Here is a 20,923-nt window from a genome sequence, read left to right as displayed (position 1 = left end):
TTCATGCATGGAGATTTTTTCAGCCCACCGATGAGAATGTGAAAATTGAGGACGCCATCCCTACCAAATCCAGCTTCATTCGTTCGTTAACAATGAAGCGGATAGGAAATACTGATCACGAGGATATGCATCTGCACAAAGAAACTAAGTTAAAGCTTCTCTTCTGGTGGCAAGAAATCAGCTTCAGTAAGTCCGTGTACTCTCTGAAGATATATAAATAAAACTGTTAGTCCTGTAAACTTCACACAGTTATGTCCCACGTTCTCTGCTGTTATCCTTCGGGTGCTGTCACAATCATTTTCTTCAACGTGATTGAGGATCCATTCCAAATCAACAATTCTGGTGCTGTGTCTACCGCCATCTGAAACACGTTTTCTAAATGAACTAGTTTCCGCAAGGCACTCATGTATTCTCTGATAGGTCTTTATTTGGCACATGAAGATAAGGAAGTTTTTTGCATACAGACTCCTTTCCTCGACTGCATTGGATTTATCAAATCCATACGTGAGATGCATGTCGACCATCTCTCAATTTGAATAAGCCTCCATTATCACAGCAAATGCACAGTATCAAGATGTTAATAACAAACTCCCGATTGGATTATACTCTCCTTTTCAGGGGAACCAACTGAAATCACTCGGAGCACTGCTGGGCTGGACATAGTTTACATAAAAGCCCCCCCCCCCTCTATAGATATCGAGCATTTGTAAACTGTCGAGTGGAGCCAGTTATGCTAACTCAGAATGTGAAAAGAACTTTACTAGAACTTTGTTATTGTTTTTAGGTCCTAACTCCATCCCAGAAGTGAATCCCGCATGTTGTGGTACACCCTGTATATACGAAAAAAAACCTAAAAAAACTACGCCGTACTGTAGTTAAGACATTGTTTTTATTTCATCGCTTATCAATAGGATCACCTGCAAAGTAATTTTCAACTACTCACGTATATTGTCTGTAAATTGGCTGTATTCGTTGGCCGATTTACTCGTTTTGCTGGACGGAAAAACCCCAGTTTCTGAGGAGAAAAAATCTTGCTATACGCCCGAGACAGACTAATTCAGCCACTGAGTGAAAAAAAGGTCATAAGTTCCTCGCGTCATTGACTAGATTCAAACTCGGGCATTTTCCACCGGTGGGGGAAGGACGGTAACGATACCGCTGTGCCACCGCGCAGACCTGTATATACGGAACTTATAATTCGAACTTCTGTAAATTATAGCCCACTGAAAAAATTTATTCCTCTTTCAAAATGTAAATGCAAACTCAAATCACGCCGTACTGTAATTAAGACATTGTTTTTATTTCATCGCTTATCAATATTGAGCAATTAATTTTATTTATTCACTTAGGAGAAAAGTCGCTGAGCTTTGAAGAATTTTTGCCAGTATTCAGCCAAATAAAGAAAGAAAAGGAATCTGGAACATTTGAAGATTTTATGGAAGGACTTAAAGTTTACGATAAGGCAGAAAACGGCACTATGTTGGCTGCTGAATTAGCCCATGTATTATTATCCCTCGGTAAGTACCAAAAGTGAGCTTTAAATTTCAGCCATTGTGGTAACATTTGTCTTTTGTAAATTAAATGGATGGAAACATACAAATATCTGTAACCAATATTAAACGAGAAAATTATGGTATAGCTATTGTATTGTGAAGTTTGAGTCAGTACTAATCCTATTTTTAAAAAATGAATGTTCTAAGAAAGCATTAACTTTGATTTGACTAAAATATTTGGCATCACGGGGATAATGCAACTCCAAATTAGACATGCTTCCTCCAGTGTCCCTCTAAGGGAAGGATGGAGGAAACAGGTTTAATGAAGGATTTAATCATATTAAGAATTTCTTAAGACATTTCAAATCGATTGCGCATACGAAAAGTTTCTTACGGCCATACTTTGGGAGACTAAATTTCCTGTTATGCATTCGTTGAACTGGCTGGTGTGTGAACAAATTTATTAATCCTTTGAAACACCAAATATCGGATCCCATTCAGCCAGTCCTAGATTACACGATAAGAACAGTATGTAATTTGGCACATTTAATCGAACCATAGAATTTGCATACATGCAACGTCCCTCTAGAAGTAAGCAGATCAACAAGTAGCAGACTCAATGCCTTGAGCCCGCTACTTGTTGATCTGAAGGTTACTTCTAGATCTGCTTCCTATGTTTTAAATCAAAAATCATCATAGGCTGCCGTGTTAGCAATCAATCTTTTCATGCCATATAACAAATGAAAACGTTATAGTGCTATTACAGCTGAGAAATGTTCGGTTGACCGCAGAACTTAAAGGAAAGACTGGAAGGCCCTCGGTGTTACGGAGATCCTGTCAGAACTCATCGATTACTATCAGCCAGTAATTCAGGGAGGCCTTATGAATGAGTATAAGGACGATACATAGGGAGCTGCATAATATTTTGCATTTTATGCAAGAGCTGCAGCTCACTATTAGTTAATATTAGCCATGTGCTGCGCGGGTAGCACAGTAGTATTGTCACCGCCCTTCGATGACGCGAGGAACTTTAATAGGTTTTTCACTCCGAGGTCTCAGGCATTGATAGTAATTTTTTTTTCTCCCAGAAACTTGGTTTTTTCGTCCAGCAAATCGACCAGAGAACACAATTTACAGACAAGATAACATGGGTATATGTAAGAAATTACAGGTTGATCCTAATATAATAGTTTAGTTTTTTTGTATTAGCCATATGGTGCAAGAAAGCCTAAGGTTTCCTCGGTCCCCCCCCCCTTGGGCTTCCTTTTTCTCTGTTCTATCTCATCAGGAAGGATATCGGGTATGTCGTATGTGTTGCAAATTTTAGTCCATCTTGCCTATTGCTGGCATCATCCCCTTGCTCCTTATATAAGACTTTATAGTAGTCTTCTCTACCATTTATAAGTACTCTATCACTATTCTTCAGATTCAGTATCATTTGCCTTTCTGTATTACTGCTCATGACTGCTGATTTAAGTCCTTTGTTTTCCCTTAATGCTTGTTCTACTTTCCTTGTGTTAAATCTTATGTCCTCTGATGCTTTCTAATGGCTTTGCATAACTCAGTATACTTAATTTTGTCAGTGTTTATCTTGCTCTTCATTTGTCGTCTTCAGGTTATGGCAAGTGTTTCTTGACTAATTTTTCCATCTTTGGATTTCTTTTTACCTATACGTTTCTCCGGCTTTATCACTTTCAGAAAGTGCAACATATGACCATTGCGACAAATGTACCGCATGTTGTCTCGCGAATTACGGATAAACAATTAGTTGAATTGTTTAACTATAATAAACATGTGCATGTGGACTTCCTGTGTTGAAATTAGATTTGAAATAATCTACAACATAATATTCTCCTAAGGGAATAAAGTTATGCGAACTTTAGACACAGAAGAAGCTAACATGCGGGTGTTAAGGAACTTCATCCTCGCATCTCATCTTGTTACTCTATCGCAGATGTTACGAAATGAATTTATTCTACCATATACGTAAAATGAATGTTACGTTATTCCACCTTTTTTTTTCATAACACTTTTTTCTAACGTTTTTTTGTAATTTTTTCTGAACAGAAAAATGCAACTATCCCCACTAAAGAAGTCTTCAACTTCAAAAATATTTATAAAATAACTATTTGACTTCCTGTACGTATCTATCCAGATCTTCAAATTTCCCCAATCCGTAGCCTCCTCCACCCAAGGAAGCAACTTATTCCAGTAATTAACAACTCGCCGGCTAAAAAAACCCTGCAATACAAGTGCCTTCTTCCATAATTATGGCCCTTAATTCTCATTTCTCCTCTTGTACACTTCAATCAGGGGCTCCCATCTGGTGAGTACGGGCTTGGCAAACCCGGGTCCTGAGCTGGATATCATCGTTCCTCTTTTTTGACTATTCGTTTCTAATTCTCTCGGTTTTTTTTTTTTTGCTTGGTGCATTATAAGCCTCAGGCTATCTTGCACCATATGGCTGCTAATAATAGCTACCAAGTGCTGTATCTCACATTTCTAAGTCTTTCCTATGGACGTTCTTTTGCTACTCTCACCATACGCCTGCCCATGTTTGGATCTTCAAGAAGCTTGCTTTTTTAGTTGCAGTCTCCATGCTTGAAAACAGTATTCTAAGTCTTAAAATTGAATTATACGGTAGGATTATGGCCTCCTTATATCTACAAGAAATGTTCGAAATATCATGGATACAAGCCCATGTGCCTTCCTTGTCTACACTGTTAGAACTTCATGTCAGATCGTATCGTAACTTCCAATTCCCTTTCATCTTCCGCTGTTTTAATTAAACCTATAAAGGATAAAAATTATTTGATAGTTGCTATTCCCGAAGTGCAAGGTCTTGCATTTTACTACACTAAAAAACAACAGCCAATTTTCTGACCATTCCTGAAGTTTATCTAAGTCGTCCTGAAGAAGCTGTGCTTTGCGTTGATCATTAATTACTGTACAGATCTTGACATCACGCCAAATTGACACTTCCATCCCTTCGTCGCTGTCACTTCAGAAAATCAAACAGTGATCCCAGTACCGATCCATGGTGAACTCCACTTATTTTAAATTAATTACAGCCCTCTTTTCTGAGGGCTGTCATTAATGGTTAATGCAGCCATCCTGTCATCCATCTACGGATCTTCCCTGTATATGCAGTATTTTTCTACCAGACTGAGTCAAATGCTTTACTGGAATCCAAGTAAACAATATGAATTATTTCCTGTATCCAACTCATGAGTGACTATCAAAATAGCTAACCAGGTTGGTTAAACACTATTTTTTTCCCTTTACAAAACAGAATTCCATTTCTATCTAAGTGATCCTGTACTGCACTCATGCTAATTGCCTCCATGATTTTGACTACCACAGAAGTCAGATTTATCGGTCGGTAGTCACGCACTTTACTCTAAGAACTACCTTTAGGTATTGGCGACACGTTGGCACTTTTGCAATCTAATGGAATCTCTCCTGTGGAAAGCGATGCCCTCATGATAATCTTAATGGCTTAATGAACTCTTTTGCGGTCTATTTTAACATACAATGTTAAGTTTCACGCTTATGGGTGATATCTGAGAAAGAGTAAAGATACCATCAGCATTTAGGTTACTTTTTCCTTTTTTAAAGGAATGCGCCAATAAAACCCAACAACCAACCAACCTTTTGAAGGTTATACACTTCAAATAGGTCACCATGCAGACAGTTTCTAGAGACTGCAATTTACAGAACTCCAGTCTCTTGACAGGAATATCCTTCAGCGCTCCCCCATATATTCTTGTTCTTTTCAGCACCCTTCCAACAGATTTATATTCTTAATGTTTCTGAACTTGTATGCAGTTTTACAGATGTGGGCCAACCATTGTCTTATATATGATAATCTCCTTTTCCCGCCCAGCTGGACAAGGTGATATATATATCCTTGATAGTACTTTTATCTTTGATAGTAGTGATGTGTAGAAGTAAATCGGCAATTTCTCAGCAAAACTTGGTTAGTGAACAGTTTTCTGTAATCTTGCAAACTATTCTGAAGTTTCAGAGGATCATGTGTATGATTTAAGTCAGAGGGAATAATGCAAGTGAATCCAATGTTTGTGGAGAAGCTGTAAATGCGAGTAAGTGCCCTCACTGGTTTCGGATGTTCAGTCTGCCGGTACAGCAGAGTCGATAATGCAGGATTGGGACGATTTATTGATGTTGATAGAAGGGTGAAAGCCACAGTTGAAGCTAGTCCTATCACAATAATTACAGGACTTGCTCAGTAATTCAATCTGTCCTGTTTCATCATTTATTGTTATTTAAAACTCCTACACACTTTTACTAAAAATATGTAACACCACATGCAGAGCCATGCAAATGGAATGCAATGGATGCGCTGCAGCAGGGCCCGCGATCTGGGGAACCGTCAAAGTCTCAACATAAATAAACGAGGGCCTTTTTGCATTCTGGGCACCTAAGTACCTTTGCACGGCCCTGACCACATGTACATTCCCATTATCAAGCACAGTTTCTAGATCGAACTGTTACTGTGGGCGAGAAAAGCGAATTTTACCGGTCGTTAAATTTAGTCGAATGAGTTAACGAAGTTCGACCACAGCCAAGAGGCGAGCTTCACCCCACAAGGTTGTTGTGCATTTTATGAGACACGTTGGAATTTTTGTCTATTTTAAAGTGACTAATCCGAATAAACTCAGTAGACTACCATAACTGAGGTCTGTTTTCAGCAGCTGGCACAGTTGAACGATGCATTGCAAAACAACCCTGATTTGGTCAATTCAAAACGTTTTTGTTTCATCAGAACAATATGCACGGTTTCCAAAATCAAGGAGCGTGCTTGGGAAAAAATGCCACAGCCACCGACCCTTCGATTCTTGTCGATGACTGGAGGAATTTCTGGTCCTCAATCGAGGCTACAGTCAGCCGATTTCAGTTGGAGGGAGGAGTTTGCTCCGTGAGTTTTTTATTAAAACCGTTGGTTTGCGTTTGTTCACGTTATCTATTCGTCTAAAACGTTCAGTGAGAAGAGTGGTTTTCTTTGGTATCGGCCCATCTACCGCCTCTATAAAAATCTGTTTACGTCATGTGCCCCGTTCTCATAGTTAGTTTGGCACACCATTGACCAACTGAAGGATTGCGCGCGAAAATTTCCCCTACTTTTCACAAGATGGCAACCTTATAATTACCTTTTTGTTATGCAGCTGAAAAGTCGACGTTGCCAACAGAAGTGAATGGTCCCATTATCTTCAGCAGAGAACTAGAAGTGACTGAAAGAGGGACACAGTTTAGCGTATAATTGTTTAAATGAATGCGAACACTGAAGAAACTATCACTAGTTAACATTAAACAAATGCATTACTGTATTCGAAATTAGTTTGTCACTGACGATGTACACCAGGATTACGCGTTTTCAATTTGTTCATTTTTAATGTATCTGTTCTGACATTTATCTTGCATTTGTGCATTGTCTTTGGACTTTTCTGAACTGCGTAACTCACCAGCTGTTGCTGATATTGGATTTAACGACACAAGGGCCAAATTGTCTTTCTTGTTTATTCACAAGAAGCATATCCTTAGAGCATGTTAAATTATATGCTTCTGCACAAGCCAATATGTTTTAGATACATTAAAAGTTCTATAATATTTGCTTCATTTCCTAAGAAATGAAACTTGCCAGCAATAAAACTGCATTACTAATGTAGTGTGATGTGGCTTTTTTTTTTCTTTTGACATTTCGCTAAGTAATGCCTTTCAAAAACCACAAGGCCAGTTTGACATTTGTACCTATTCGATATTTATCATTTTTAAATACTTATTATATTTATGGCTTATTTATACTTTTTTAATAATCCCAATTAAAAGTGGTCATTATGCCCTCTCCGTATATTATGAACAAAAATTCATTTAAAAAAACTTGGTACAATACTTGGGAGTATCGTTCACATAACTGTCGATGTAGTACGCAAAATATTTAAATTTGAGACAAGAGAACAGAGCTGCATTATATTTTGTTGTTCACCATTGGTTCACTTCTGTTTCTTTTTAAGTACATCGTTTTCTGATCTTGATAAGAGTTTGAACTTTTCGAGCTCTGTAAATGTTTAATCAGCTCTATACTTGCAAAACAATACACTATACTTTAGTGTCCCCATAAACAAAATCTGCAGTCTTGAAATAAAGAGTTTGCATTTCTCAATACGCAACTTACCTGTAGTTTCCAATGTGTGTGTGTGTTCTATGGTTCTGCGCAGTGTCAGTCCCAAGATTTTCTTGGAGGGGATGCAAAGCAGTGGTGTCATCGAACTTTAATGATATAAAAAATCCACATTTATTTAATCATTGGGGAGAGGGGTCTATAGCCATAATTGGAATAATCTAAGGCCTTTCACTAACATGGCCACAGCTTTACATTTTGATGCGGTTATTATGGCCCTCTGTTATTTTAAACATCGACACTATGCCTTCCGTCTCATTTTATAACGAATGTCTTCAGATTTTCTGAAGTATGTAATCTAACTTATGTGTACCTCCATTTTACTTCTCCACTTTGCATATTTTTACACTTAAAAACTAAATTTTCCTAAGTCAGTAATTGATTTCGTCGCTCAATGTCCGAATGTCTTTATTGGAACAGCCGCAGGAAAACAGAATAAGTTATGGGGTAAATATTTATTTGGTTTATGACAATATTTTAAGCGGGTAGTTGAGGGCCTGGCATAAGTAATTTCATGAGAGTAGTCGGTGAAAAGAAATTAAGGTCACTGAGGGGAAATGGTAGGTTCACATCAGGGATTTCTGCAAATAATTTTCTAACGCAATTGACAGAGTGGCTTAGCTGTACTTTGCCAAACGGAGAATTAATTTTAATCCAAGGGCAAGTGGCAAGTTCTCGTCGTAAGCTAATAAATTCCTGCGATTTACAATCCCCAAACATTCTGACTCATCTAGTCATAAATAGATACAAAAGGGGATATTTCAGCCATTTTCTAACTTCAGTTTTCTTCTTTGTAAGCTGAACACAATTAGATTTTACGTCTCCATAATTTACCAAGGTAGAATCAGTAGCAGTTTGTTTACATAAAGGAACACCGTCTCGCTGCAAAATGAGCTGCCTCTTCGAAATCTAACGTCATTCATGGAGTAGATCCTTTTTCGTTTATTCTGAACAAATGTATCAAAAACAGTCAACTTGAGGTGAACGTGACTCTGGCCATCCGATTCATCATTGGCGACAAGCTTCACAGTAACTAAATTTAGAAGAAATTTTAAAAAATATTGCTATAGTTGTAATCTAAACGAAGTACTTAAAGCTAGGGACTTTTCTGTAATAATTTAATAAGCATTATTTCATAATTAATATAAAAGTGAGCAAATGAATCTTGTTATGAGAGATTTCAATGTGCCCCATGATTAGAGCAATAGAGAAGGAATTCTCCATGAAAGACTATTTTTGTATCAAATTGTCTGCATACAGTATATTGGCATTTTCGGGAAAGTACCGTGAACAAGCAAAGCTACATTTGCCAATATGCAATGGCTCAGTTGCTGCAGGGGCCCTACGACCTTATTTTAGGGTCTCTAAATTAGTGCGTGGGGTACCCCTTTCCACTTATCAAAATCCGTCAGTGGGGGCAAGAATACTGTATTCTGGACCTGATCATCAACCGGTGTTTAGAGTACAGAAACCCTTAGCGAGAAGAGATCATGGAGTGCTAAGATATGTTGAGGTCCTGGTGTTTAATCAGTTACTTGACTTAGTTTTTAAATTTACCTCTATCTAATTTATGACTTAGATTATGACTTTAGAAACTTGTTAAAAAAAATGGTGATGGGTCGATCTCGTGACTTTATTTTTTTTTCAAAGTAGCTGATATACTGTAGTGGGTAAAGTTGTCTTTCCTTGCTTTAAAATATTTTCATAAGTTATGCAATATATTTTAAGAAATGGATGTAGTAACATGCAATACTTCATTCTCAACAAAATGAAATCGGTGTACTACTCTACTGTTTCCATAGCCCGAACGTGGAGCATGCAAACAGAAAACTGCGGGTTGAAGCTGAAGAGGCGGCAGTTCTAAGTTGTTACTTTTTTCTTTTTACTTTAAGAAAGTAAAAGTTTTGTCGTTGAAATCATCTAACTTTCTTTTTTTTCTTATATCTTGTAATTTTCATAGGTGAAAGGTTAACAGACCAAGAATGCGAAGAAGCTGTAAGGGTTTGTGCAGGTCAAGAAGACGATGATGGCTTTATTAAATACGAACGTAAGTTAATTTAATTTTCTTCCCGCTTCTCACTTGTCTTCCTGTTGCTTTTCATTCACCGCACATCACGTGTCTTTGGAGCTAGTGTGACTGGAAATGCCTAAATGTTTTTGACCTCTCATAACTGGACATAATTTCAGTCAGTTGAATTGCCTATGAGGCCCCCCCCCCACTCCGAACCCAAAACAGTTTAAAAATATATAAACTGTTTTGTATAAGTCTTTAAATTTCTGGTATAACAGTAACTAACTTTATTATTATTATTAGCCATATGGTGCAAGGAAGCCCGAGGCTTGTGCTGCACCAGCAAAAAAAATTTCTGAGAGTGAGACTTATTCTGTAGAGTATTCGTGGAGTATAAACAAATTTATTTAAAGTGAAATTAATTCACTAGGCAAAATAAATATCCCTCAACATTCTGTGTATAACTAACGGCAGTATATGCCACCCCACTGGAGCCATCCTCCCATGAGAAGACACTATTTAGCTTCCCCTGACAAGGACCGGACCGGTTCATTATAGTAACAGATCGACTAGTTTTGAAGATGTGCTAGTTACTCACGGCACTGTTATCTTTTTAGATAAATCTTTACTAAAGCGAGGAAGGAATGACTGATGTCAAACGAAACCAAGCACAAAAAATAAATTTTTTCCCACTTTTGGAAACTTAACACATTTTCAAAACTTCTTAGTGTAATGAATTGGTCGGTTGCTAGAGTTGTTTCATGCTGAGACGACGACTAGCATATGTTTAAGGCTGGATTGCTGGTGCATCTGACGTGGGCTACTGGAGTTAGGGGATTTAGGTTTAGCCTCTAGCCCTCCTATGAGTGCTGGATCCCTTTTGTATTATATTATTGGTAGGGCAGTACGTATATAATTGTGGCCCGCCTCCTTGTTGCATGGATGGAACTGGGAAGAAGCCTTCCTGGTGATCTCTGGACCATCTGCTATTGTGGTTCAGCAGCCAAGTGGCCAGAAACAAACTGTACATGCACAAGTACAGCATTTACAGACTTCTGTATTTTCAGTGCACCATGGCGGAGTCGAACTAATGTTTAGAAGCCGCCCTACATGACTCAACACATTAAATGTAACGGTTAATTGTTTCAGACAAAGGTTCTAATAATTTTCGTGTTTGGGGTTTCATAAATATATATGTAATTCCAGTTTATCCTTACCGTCTATATAATGAAATATAAACATTAATAAATTTAAGTACTGTTCTAAAAAGCATTTGTTTACAGTTAAAAAAACAACACTGCAGTACTATAATCCTATTTTGTTTTTCGTTTTCGCATAATTGAATGAGAAACTGATTCTCTTGATTATTAACTGGTACATTCAATAAGAATAGTTTATTTTAATCTTTACTGGGACGAATGAAACCAGAAATTTAAATGTTGCAGTTTGCTTACAATTAATTATTTGTCGCACACAAAGGAGGCACCGCAATATCAGTTACAGATAAAAGGATGATTCTATAACAATTTCTGTAATTAAAGACTCCTTTGGATGTAATTAAATGAAAGTCTGTTAGCAGACAGCATCATTCATTGGATAATGCAGCGTCTGGAGACTAGGCACCTGCGAGGAGATCTCATTGAGTTGTGCAAGGCCTTGAATGGTTTGAGCAAGCTTAATGCTGATGGAACTCTTCCTCTTGCTCAGATTACAAACCTGAGAGCGTAATTTCAAATTGAGGAAAGACAGTTGTAGAATGAGCGGAAATTTGCCTTTAGCCAGCGGGTGGTTGATTGTAGGAACAAACTTCTATCTGTCCTTGTGGAAGTTGATTGCTTAAATTCAAGGAAAAAACTGAAGGAACTTTTGGAGCGGGTGGATCGGTGGAAATTTTTTTGGCTGATGCTGTATAAGCTTGCTTTCTGAGATCATATGCCTCTACTAATGCTAATGTTGGCCTCGTATGGCTAAATATTGAGGCCGGCTTAGTTTCGAGCAGCATGAGGTAAATTTGAGATGCTTACAGCCAACCAAAAAGAATGTGGATGATGTTACTCCCTACTCAGAGCAGCTGCAATTTTGAATAGTCTCCTGCCGAAACTACGGATGAAAGTAGTATGAACCTTCTGGAGCAATTTGATGAATTTATTCACGAACTGCGGTAGTGTCAATTTTGAGGGTGCCTATTTCATAAGTATTCAAAACAATCCAAAGTCATGTGCATTTTCGGCATCTAGATTAAATTACGGTTTGTTTCAAGCTGAAACTTTGCATTCAGGAAATGGTTTTCCCTAGTGTAAAATAACCATTGTGTTAAACCACACCATCTCAAAGGTGAAATGTCTAATGTATTGGTTGAAACGAAAAATCCTGTTTTTGTCTCTACGAGCTTTTAAATATAGGAAGCAGTCCAAACTATTTCCATTCACAATGGGAATAATTTAGGTATAATACTTTCCCATTGGGGGAAAAAATCATGTAAGCTGATGGTGATATATATATATATATAGTCCTTCGCATGCTTCCTTACATGGATATTGTTTGTATGTGCAGGAGACATGCTCTAATCTCTGCTATTCACTTAGCTGTATTTGACATGCTCATGTGCCAACAAAAATATTACTACATTCCCCTGGAATGTTAAGGAAAACAGCAGTTATTCTTGTAACAATATACCCTTCCGTCTTTTCTATTTTTAGAAAGTGTGGGAGTTTTGCAGAAAGAGCGAAAATAGCTCGCTTGGGACTGATGGCACGCATCCTCCTCCACTTTACATATCCAGTTCTCCTAATGAATAAATATACGTGAGTGTCTATAAGAAAGGACCTTCCCGCCTTGTTTTAATGAAATTAAATGCTATCCAAAGTACATAGAAAATAATTATCTAAATTAATTTATATTCAGTTGAAGTAAACTTTAAAAATGGATTAATTTAAAACAGGTAGCAAGTATGTTACCTTAACGTTTTTTAAAATTTATTTTAGGGCTGTAGCCGAGTGGTCAACCGCATAAGTACACGTGCTTTGACTCATCGGGGTTTAATTCCGTGACTGCTAAATACGGTGATGTTTTTGTATTTTCTCCATTTTTTGAACTCTGACCATGTGGTTGTCCCTAAGTATAAACAAATTTATTTGTCAGTTTAGCGAAGTAGTATTATAGACTGAAATGAGTTTTGGTGCTTATAATCGGCACTAGTTCAGAATTTTATCTGGATATACAGTTGGACCTCTATAACGAAATCGATCGTTCATTCACTTTAAAAAAAATTCATTAAACAAATTTTTCGTTGTAAAAAAATTACATTTTCAACAATGAAAAATACTGTAAATTAACATTCAGAAATAGTCAGAGATGGGAAGTAAGTGAGAATGAATAAATTTAACTTTTTTAAAAACAATTTATTAATACATACATATACAAGGACGCTTGGGTCAGGCGCGAGAGTACATATGCACACGTGCCTTGAATGACCGAGGTTAAAGCCTGACTCTAAATACGGTGCTGTTTCTTGTATTCTCCCTATCTTGTGACCAGTGAATATTTTAACTTGGGCTCGCTGTTTGTCCGACTTTCTACCGAGTACTGTACATGTAATTTGGTCGGTCACGAAAGTGACGTCATCCGCGGTTTCCACCAGAGGCGCTTCCCACGCTTGCACTTCTAGTAGTGCGCGTGAGGCAATTTTCGTGACTGCCGGTATGATATCCCGAGTCAGGAGCGGATTCGTGGGAGAGGGAGTACCTGTTACTACTTTAACCATGCGTGTATGTGTATAAGGTCTATCTAAAAAAAAAACGCAAAAGCCTCGTCGTTATGCCTCCCCTTACGATGATACCTGGATTGGATAGAATGTAGAGTTATTTTTGAATAGTATGACGTAACAATCATACTTTCTTAAGTTACTACTGCAGTAATTGATTACAACAATACAAGTATTTGTCATGAGTGCGAGAATACAAGAGTTTATCATATGACTGTAACAATACAAATTTGTCAATTTATTTTTTTCGTCTCGCATTTTCGTTACATTCCATTGCTAGGTACCCCTAACAGCTGCGTACGTCGCTTCAACTACAAGATCGGTACATCAATCTGTGCTATTTTAAAGATTTTGCACTCGCAAGTATACATCTCTTACTTTAGTTGTCATGAATCCATTGTATCTTGTCTTCCAGAAATTATGAAAATTTGCGAATGTTCAATAAAATATTTACAATACAAAAGCTCTTATTTCGTAATCAATAAATAAATCAAAATACCTAAAAGAAACGCGGAGGTTTTCGCATAAACCATCTACCGCGCGTGCTCGGCACATAACGCAACTTTTTTATTCGTTTTTTTTTTTTTTAACAACTAGGGAAATATAATGGATACTTTTTTTTTTTTCATGATAAATTCTAATATTGCGAATAAAAAACACGAAATATTTCCCATATCACAAAAAACTAACAAAGCATTCCACAATATATTACATGAAAAAAAAATATTACACAAATATTCAAGAAAATTATTCTAAAAATTGCCACATACAATTTAGATCTACTTTGCTCAATAGCTGAGCGATGATTTGACGTAACGATCCGGATCAAACTGAAGCAATGGTTTTCCATGTAGATGTCATAATATGCAACGTGTTTAATTGTCAACATTTATTCATTCACTCAATGTTATTAATTACGCCGAAAGCTCGCTCAGCTTCAGTGTAATGAATAATCGCAATGGTTTCAAAGATATTTCTGGCTTTCTTAATTGAAAAGAGAATGTCACTCGATTTTAAAGAAACTGTCTTTGACAAAACCTCTAAAATCATTAATTTTTATTTCATATTTTATCAGTAAACTTTAATTTCTTTGAAAACCGAAAAATTTCTTATTCGGTTTTCACCGTCTGGCCACCGAAACGAAAGTTCTTTTCATATTCCATGATTCCGGGTAGCATATGTTTAATTTCTTTCAATTCTTCGTCGTCAGTGGAATCATTATTTAATTTAAAATCGCACTGTTGCATTAATAACTTATCCTTTAAGGATAACACAATGAATTTAATAACTTGTCAAGTGGTAATTTTTTAAATGTGTTCTTACTTTCGATTTTGATTCTTTAAAATTCTTTCCACTTCAACATGCTCTCAATTTTAGCGTCATAATTTCCTTCGGAATTTTTCAAATTAGCAATAGCACTGATAGTTCGAATAATTAATTTATCTGCTTTTACCAATGTGATTCTGTAAAGCTTCTGAAAGGTAAGAGATCCTGCAGGACCCAAGGTTAGTAGATATCTTACTACTCTGTGCTGCAGGATGTCGATCATTAGTGCTAAATCGTTAAGAAATTCCACATTGAAAAGTCAGTTTAATAATCCCGAATATTTAACTTCTGATGCAAAATGTTTGCACAAAGCGGGATAATTCCTTCAACCCGCAATTGCCGCCCGCAAGCAACGAGCTGCTCATCGTGGCCCGAACACACGACCGATCTTTATAGTTTCCACAAAGTTCTTTAGCAATCATCCTTAATTCGCGCAGGGTTTTTGGAGATTTGTGATATAATTCATAGTTTTTTTTTTTAATTATTGCCCCTATGTCATTATTTTAGAACATTTCCTTCACAGTGAAAGCCTCGACGAAGTTTCAAAATCTTCCAATTTCTTCTTTGCAAAGTTCGTGTATTTTAGTTGCCTCAACCCCTCTACGTTGTCTCTAGTTTGAACTCAGTCTGTCACTAGTTTGAATATTGTGCACAATGTCGGAATCACATGGATATTCAGCTACTGTGACCATGTAAACATAGACAAGAGAAATTTACTGGAAGGCATGGATCACTCGCTTCTCCGAAAAACAGTTTGTCGGAATAAAGGGGAACCACAACACAGGTTGACCAGAGGCTATAATCCGTGTCGGAAATCTGCTTAATCCTCTGAGTGGCTATGGCGGTAATCGCTTTCACACTTAATGCGCAATTTCTAATTACCTAAAGGCCAAAGGTGAGAGCGATGCATACACAGTTGTCTCTCCTACTCTGTCCGTTTCATGGAAATTTTCCTCGTTCAACGGAAACTATTTTAAATGTAATTACCAAGGGGAATCAAATTCGCTATAAATAAGTTCGTTAAACAGAGGTCCGACTCTAATTAAATCAAATGAAGCAATGTTAAAATACATAACCGAGCGAATGCTAGGGATGGTGCCTCGCTCGTCGCACCGTAGTTTCTGCTCTGGATACTCAATTGCCTTCGCAAATTTTCAAAAAAAAAAAAAATAATAACAATGGGCTCTCGCGAACCCACTATAGCTCACCACTGCTTGTACCCCCTCTGACTGTGTGGTCGTCTCGAAGTATAAGCAGAAAATTAATTTTATATTAAGAAATGACTATGGCTACTTGCATAATGTATTAGTACACTTTTGTGGTGGTTTAGTGCAGTGGGTAGCGTATTTTCAAAAGAAATGAAGGTTGAGGAGTTCGATTGTTACCTCCAGTATGTATATTGCTACTGTAATTTTATCCCCTGGCTTCACTGCCGTGAATGGAATGTGACACTCACCAAAGCAACGCCATTTATTTTGGTAGGGCAAATGAAGGGTTTTTGTTTTAAGAACTATTTTGTGAAATATTTGGTTATTTTTATGTTGTACACCTGGATTTTATTGTGCATCATTCATAAAAATGTTCGTATTTGTTTAAACACTCAGATATATTTTCTTCACACTGAAGGCCTCTATGCAAAGTTTGAAATGCTGCCAACATTTCATGTTTGGAAGGTTTATTGTCCGTATTGCTTTCGTCGCCCTCATTTTCATCCAACTCATCGTCGATAATGCAATATAAACTGTGTAATCTATTAGCATTTGTAATGTGTCCAGTTAATTGTAGGATTCCTCTGGTTTCCTGTAGCGGAAATCTTATTTTTATGAATAAATAATCTTATTATTATGTTTGGAGCATTAGCAACTAAGGCCACAGTGTTCCGGGGATATGCGGTGGTCATTCCCTGACCTTTCCGTATTTGGTGGTCACGGGCTCGAACCCCGGTCTAATCAAGAAGCGTGTGCTACGCACTGCTGCTCCTGGCAACGGAGGCGCCAATCTTATTACAGTATTATATTTACAGTATTATATTGTCACTAGTTCTTTAAATACGCGACGCATTGGCTGCAGTTTAGACGAGGTATTCGGAGGGAAGAAAACGAGCTTCACACTTAAGTTTCGAAATCACTGAGTGAAGGTGGGCAGGGCAGTTGTCGACAATCAGTGCAATTTTTGTTTTTCTTTCATCATCTTTATCGAAATTTAAAAATCCACTGTTCAAAAAATTTCACTTGTCATCCAAGATTTTTGTCGCAGTTGTAGTCCAGCTCTAACGATTTTACTGCTTTGAAACATCGGGGTTGTTTTTTTAGCCTATTGCCTAATTCTTCAGTCTTTCATTACCAGCCATATTTGCACAAACCAAGACTGATTCTCGCCTTCCTATTTTTACAACCTAAACATTTATCACCTTTAAAAGTTAGTGTCTTATTCGGCAAACATTTAAAAATTTGGGCTCTTAGTCCTCAGTATATTTTCTCAAAACTGTTTCTTTCAGATGGGTACATTCTTCTTCGATTACAACTCCACTTTCACCAGAAATAACTTTTTCGAGTAAACCATGGTGCGCTTTAAATTTGTCCAGCCAACCAGGAATGTCTTATGCCCCAGAAAAGATGCGTACTCCATAGCCTTTTGTTTTATTAATGGCCCTGATATCGGCATGTTTTAGTCTGGAATAAACTTCACCCACTTAAAAACGACCTCATCTTTATACGGGCATAATTTTGCATGCTTCCGACTGAGTCCCGTTTCCTCAGTTTGAGAATCGAAACGCGGTTTTTCAGAATAGAGATACCAAATTTTAAAGAGATTTCGTTTTTTTAACGACCCGGTCTACAAAAATCATTTCCACTACATTCAGGACAAGGACTTCTACACTCTTAGACATTGTAAGGTTACTTGCACAGCAGATAAAACAAAACCGATTTAGGGACCACTTGTACCTACCATATAAACACAGGTTACTTTTAGTGAAAGTGTGGATAACTCATTTCTGAGAAACAAATGAATTTCCCGAATAAAGGAAACCCACTCTCTCCTAATTCTCTAATAGGGTGCTTACAGTAGAAAACTGGTTGACCAGAGCCAATGTGCGCATCGGGAATATGCCTTAACCTTTGCCAATGGCTGTTGATACATGGATAACAGTTGAGTAGCACGACTTCTCGGTACAGTAGAGGTGGTGGTACAAATTTTACGGGCACCACTAAATTGTGGAATGCTTTAGCTTTTAATTTATTTTTTATTTAATTCAGGTAAAGTAAAAGTTACATTCACCCCTAGATATCAACCAAATGCTAGGAGGGTAAACGCAACTATAACACAGCAATACAATATCTGTATTGGGCAATATAAAAGATGCAAAGACATTATGTTCAACATAAATGCTCAATATACATTCAGCGTCTGTCCCAGAAGAGAGCGGGGATGTCGGCAAGATGCTGTAGGCTGACTGGAACAGAAGGACCACAGGTAAACCGAAGCCAGGTAGAATGATGGTGAAATGAAAGGTCTGAAATTGCAAGATTGCTAAGGTATCAACAAGAACTTTTGTTCTGAAGGCCTTGCCCACGCAAATCGCCTCCGGGTTGATGTTTAAGTCGTTCAGGAGTCCAATCGTGTTTGTTGGGAACTTATGACTGAGCGAGCTGATTTGGTTGAGGACGGGTTGATCCTTTTAGTTAATTCGTGCTTCCTACAGCATCAGCTCTATTGCCTGAAGGCCGGAGGTGCGAATAACGCGTACGCAAGTCTCTCGAAATGAGTTCGTTATATAGAAATTGTCTTCATTATGCGAAAACAATTATTTTCTATGTAATGACCAAGGGGAAATAAAATTCGCTAAACAGAATTTTAAAAAATACTATTTGAAAATTTATTTATTTCTGATTTATTTCCCACCTTTTGACTATATTTCTGAATGTTGATTTACAGTATTTTTCATTGTTCAAAATGATATTTCTTTATAACTAAATTTGTTTAAAATTTTTTCAAGCGAACGATCGATTTCGTTATATAGAGGTCCGACAGTATTTATTCATAATACAGCAACGTACGAAGGACATTTAATAAGTCATCTACCTATCTTGTTTATGACTTATTGAATTATGTAGTTTTTTACTCTCATGAATAACTGTAATATATTATTTGCCAAAGTCCTGCTAAATACAAAAATAACGAAGTACGAAAGAACAGAAGATTTAAAGTAGCCAACCCAAAGGAAAACATGGCAGTCCCAATGGAGTATCAGGAATCACATTTTAGTATTAGTAATGGCCAATGATGAAAGAAAGCAAGCTTATAAAGCATCAGCCACAAATTCCTAACTTCCGACCTCACTTGTCCATCCTCTCCTGTAGTTTGTCTTTTTCTTTAAATTCATTCGAAATATCCACTTCTATAACAACAGACGAAAGTTTTTGATTCCTAAAAATCAACCACTGGCTGGCTTACTCAATTCATTAAAAGCTTTAACCGCCAATATCATACGGTTCAATTTGCAAAATTGAACCTCTTTCTTGGTAAGAGCACTCTTTACTCCTCTCACAAATATCGTTGCCCTTTTCTGCACCCGTTCCAACGGATCCGTGTCCTTTCTAAAACGAAGCTTCGAGATCTGTATGTAGTACTCAAGATGCTGCCTAACCATTGACTTGTACAATAGGATTATTACTTCCTTATCCCTGCTGGCAAAGTCTGTATATCATTCAGCAATATTCTGAATCTGCATATGAATACTGTGTTAGATATAAATTTAAAATTGACATAATGCTTGAAACAGAGGCCGGATTAGTGTATCAAACGAGAATTGCACGTCCCTCCCTCACTGATACGGATTTTCATCCAGAAAAAATAGTCAAACCAACAATTGCCCACACGCAATTACGTTATTTTGTGCTTCTGGCACACTATCAAAATAATGATGAAATTGCTCTCTGAATTAATCTTGATAGATATCAGTAAACCTGGATAAATATCAGTGAGGCCTCGTAACAACTGATGGATATTTGTGTCATTTTAGGGAGAATTCAGTAGTACTCACAATTGTGTTGAAATAATCAGATATTTTTCAGCATTGATTATTTTTAAGTATTTTAAATCTGTTAATTAATTTTATTAATTATTATATATTTTCAGCATTTGTAAAAACTGTGATGGCAGGACCTTTCCCTGAAGAAAAGTAACTACTCACTTCTCTTTGCCTTAGATGATGACCGTTTTCAAAAAGCAGATTCATTACCTCTTCCACAGGAAAAGCCGAAATATTTTGTTACAGCTTTGTCTTCAGCATCAGCGATGTAATATTTAAATGTGTAAATGAAAAAGTTTCTTATATCAAAATTCAGAAATAAACAAACTTATCATGTTGTTTTATGTACTGTAAATGTATGTCTTATGGTACAGTTCATTATTTTCTAGTAAAAATAGTGAGCGAATTATATTGCACACCTACACGTAGATCGTAGTGGGTACAACCATTCTGAACCATTCATTTTTCTTTTTGCGTGATATTAGTATTGTAATAAAGAAAGGAATTTAGAAGAAAACTTTTTTTTTTTTGTAAATGTCATTTATTATATTAAAAATAACATTATCGTAAAACAGGTGTTTTGTTACAAATATTAATATTCATGCTAATACGACACTTGAACTTAGTGTTTTTTGATATTTTCGTTGATTATTATGACGCGGCTGTGATAAACTGTTTCACCTTCATCATAACCGATCCTTTCCCTTTTTTCTGTACCTTCGTGGATGGCGAGGACACAGAAAAGGGTGCCAATTCCGCCGCTAATAAACAAAGTTGTGGCGTCTCTTCACCCATGTGGAAAATGTGTCAATCTATTAATTAAGGCTAAGTTCATGAAAAGTAACTGCATGAAATTAACTTAATTTTGCACCATCCATTGAATTTTAGGGCAAAAGTTTCTTGGAACTATCAGCCAATTCTATGATAATGGCCTTTTAAATCAACTTTTCGTTTACATTTAGTTCACTTAAAGCCATTTGGGTTCATACGTATCAGTAATGTCACGTACATACCTTTTTAAAAGTAAATTATGGATTTTCAAACGTATACATTTTGCGTATTCTTCATTGGATGAATGCCACCTGCAGCATTTTTAAAT

General features: G+C 36.9%; 1 protein-coding gene across 1 annotated transcript in view; it reads left to right on the top strand.

Moving 5' to 3' along the window:
• LOC150084513 (myosin light chain 1-like) overlaps positions 1–20,168 on the top strand; it is a 51,422-nt gene extending 31,254 nt beyond the window's left edge. Inside the window, exons 4-6 of the mRNA XM_090376195.1 lie at positions 1,350–1,517; positions 9,653–9,739; positions 19,932–20,168. Of these exons, the coding sequence (XP_090232321.1) occupies positions 1,350–1,517; positions 9,653–9,739; positions 19,932–19,978 (302 nt within the window). The 3' untranslated portion in view covers positions 19,979–20,168. The remainder of the gene's footprint in view (positions 1–1,349; positions 1,518–9,652; positions 9,740–19,931) is intronic.
• The last annotated feature ends 755 nt before the right edge of the window (positions 20,169–20,923 follow it).

Source organism: Mastigoproctus giganteus, chromosome 6 (assembly GCF_048544385.1).
Source record: "Mastigoproctus giganteus isolate SK-2022 chromosome 6, ASM4854438v1, whole genome shotgun sequence".
NCBI lineage: Eukaryota > Metazoa > Arthropoda > Arachnida > Uropygi > Thelyphonidae > Mastigoproctus > Mastigoproctus giganteus.
This window is presented reverse-complemented; position numbering and strand designations above follow the sequence as displayed.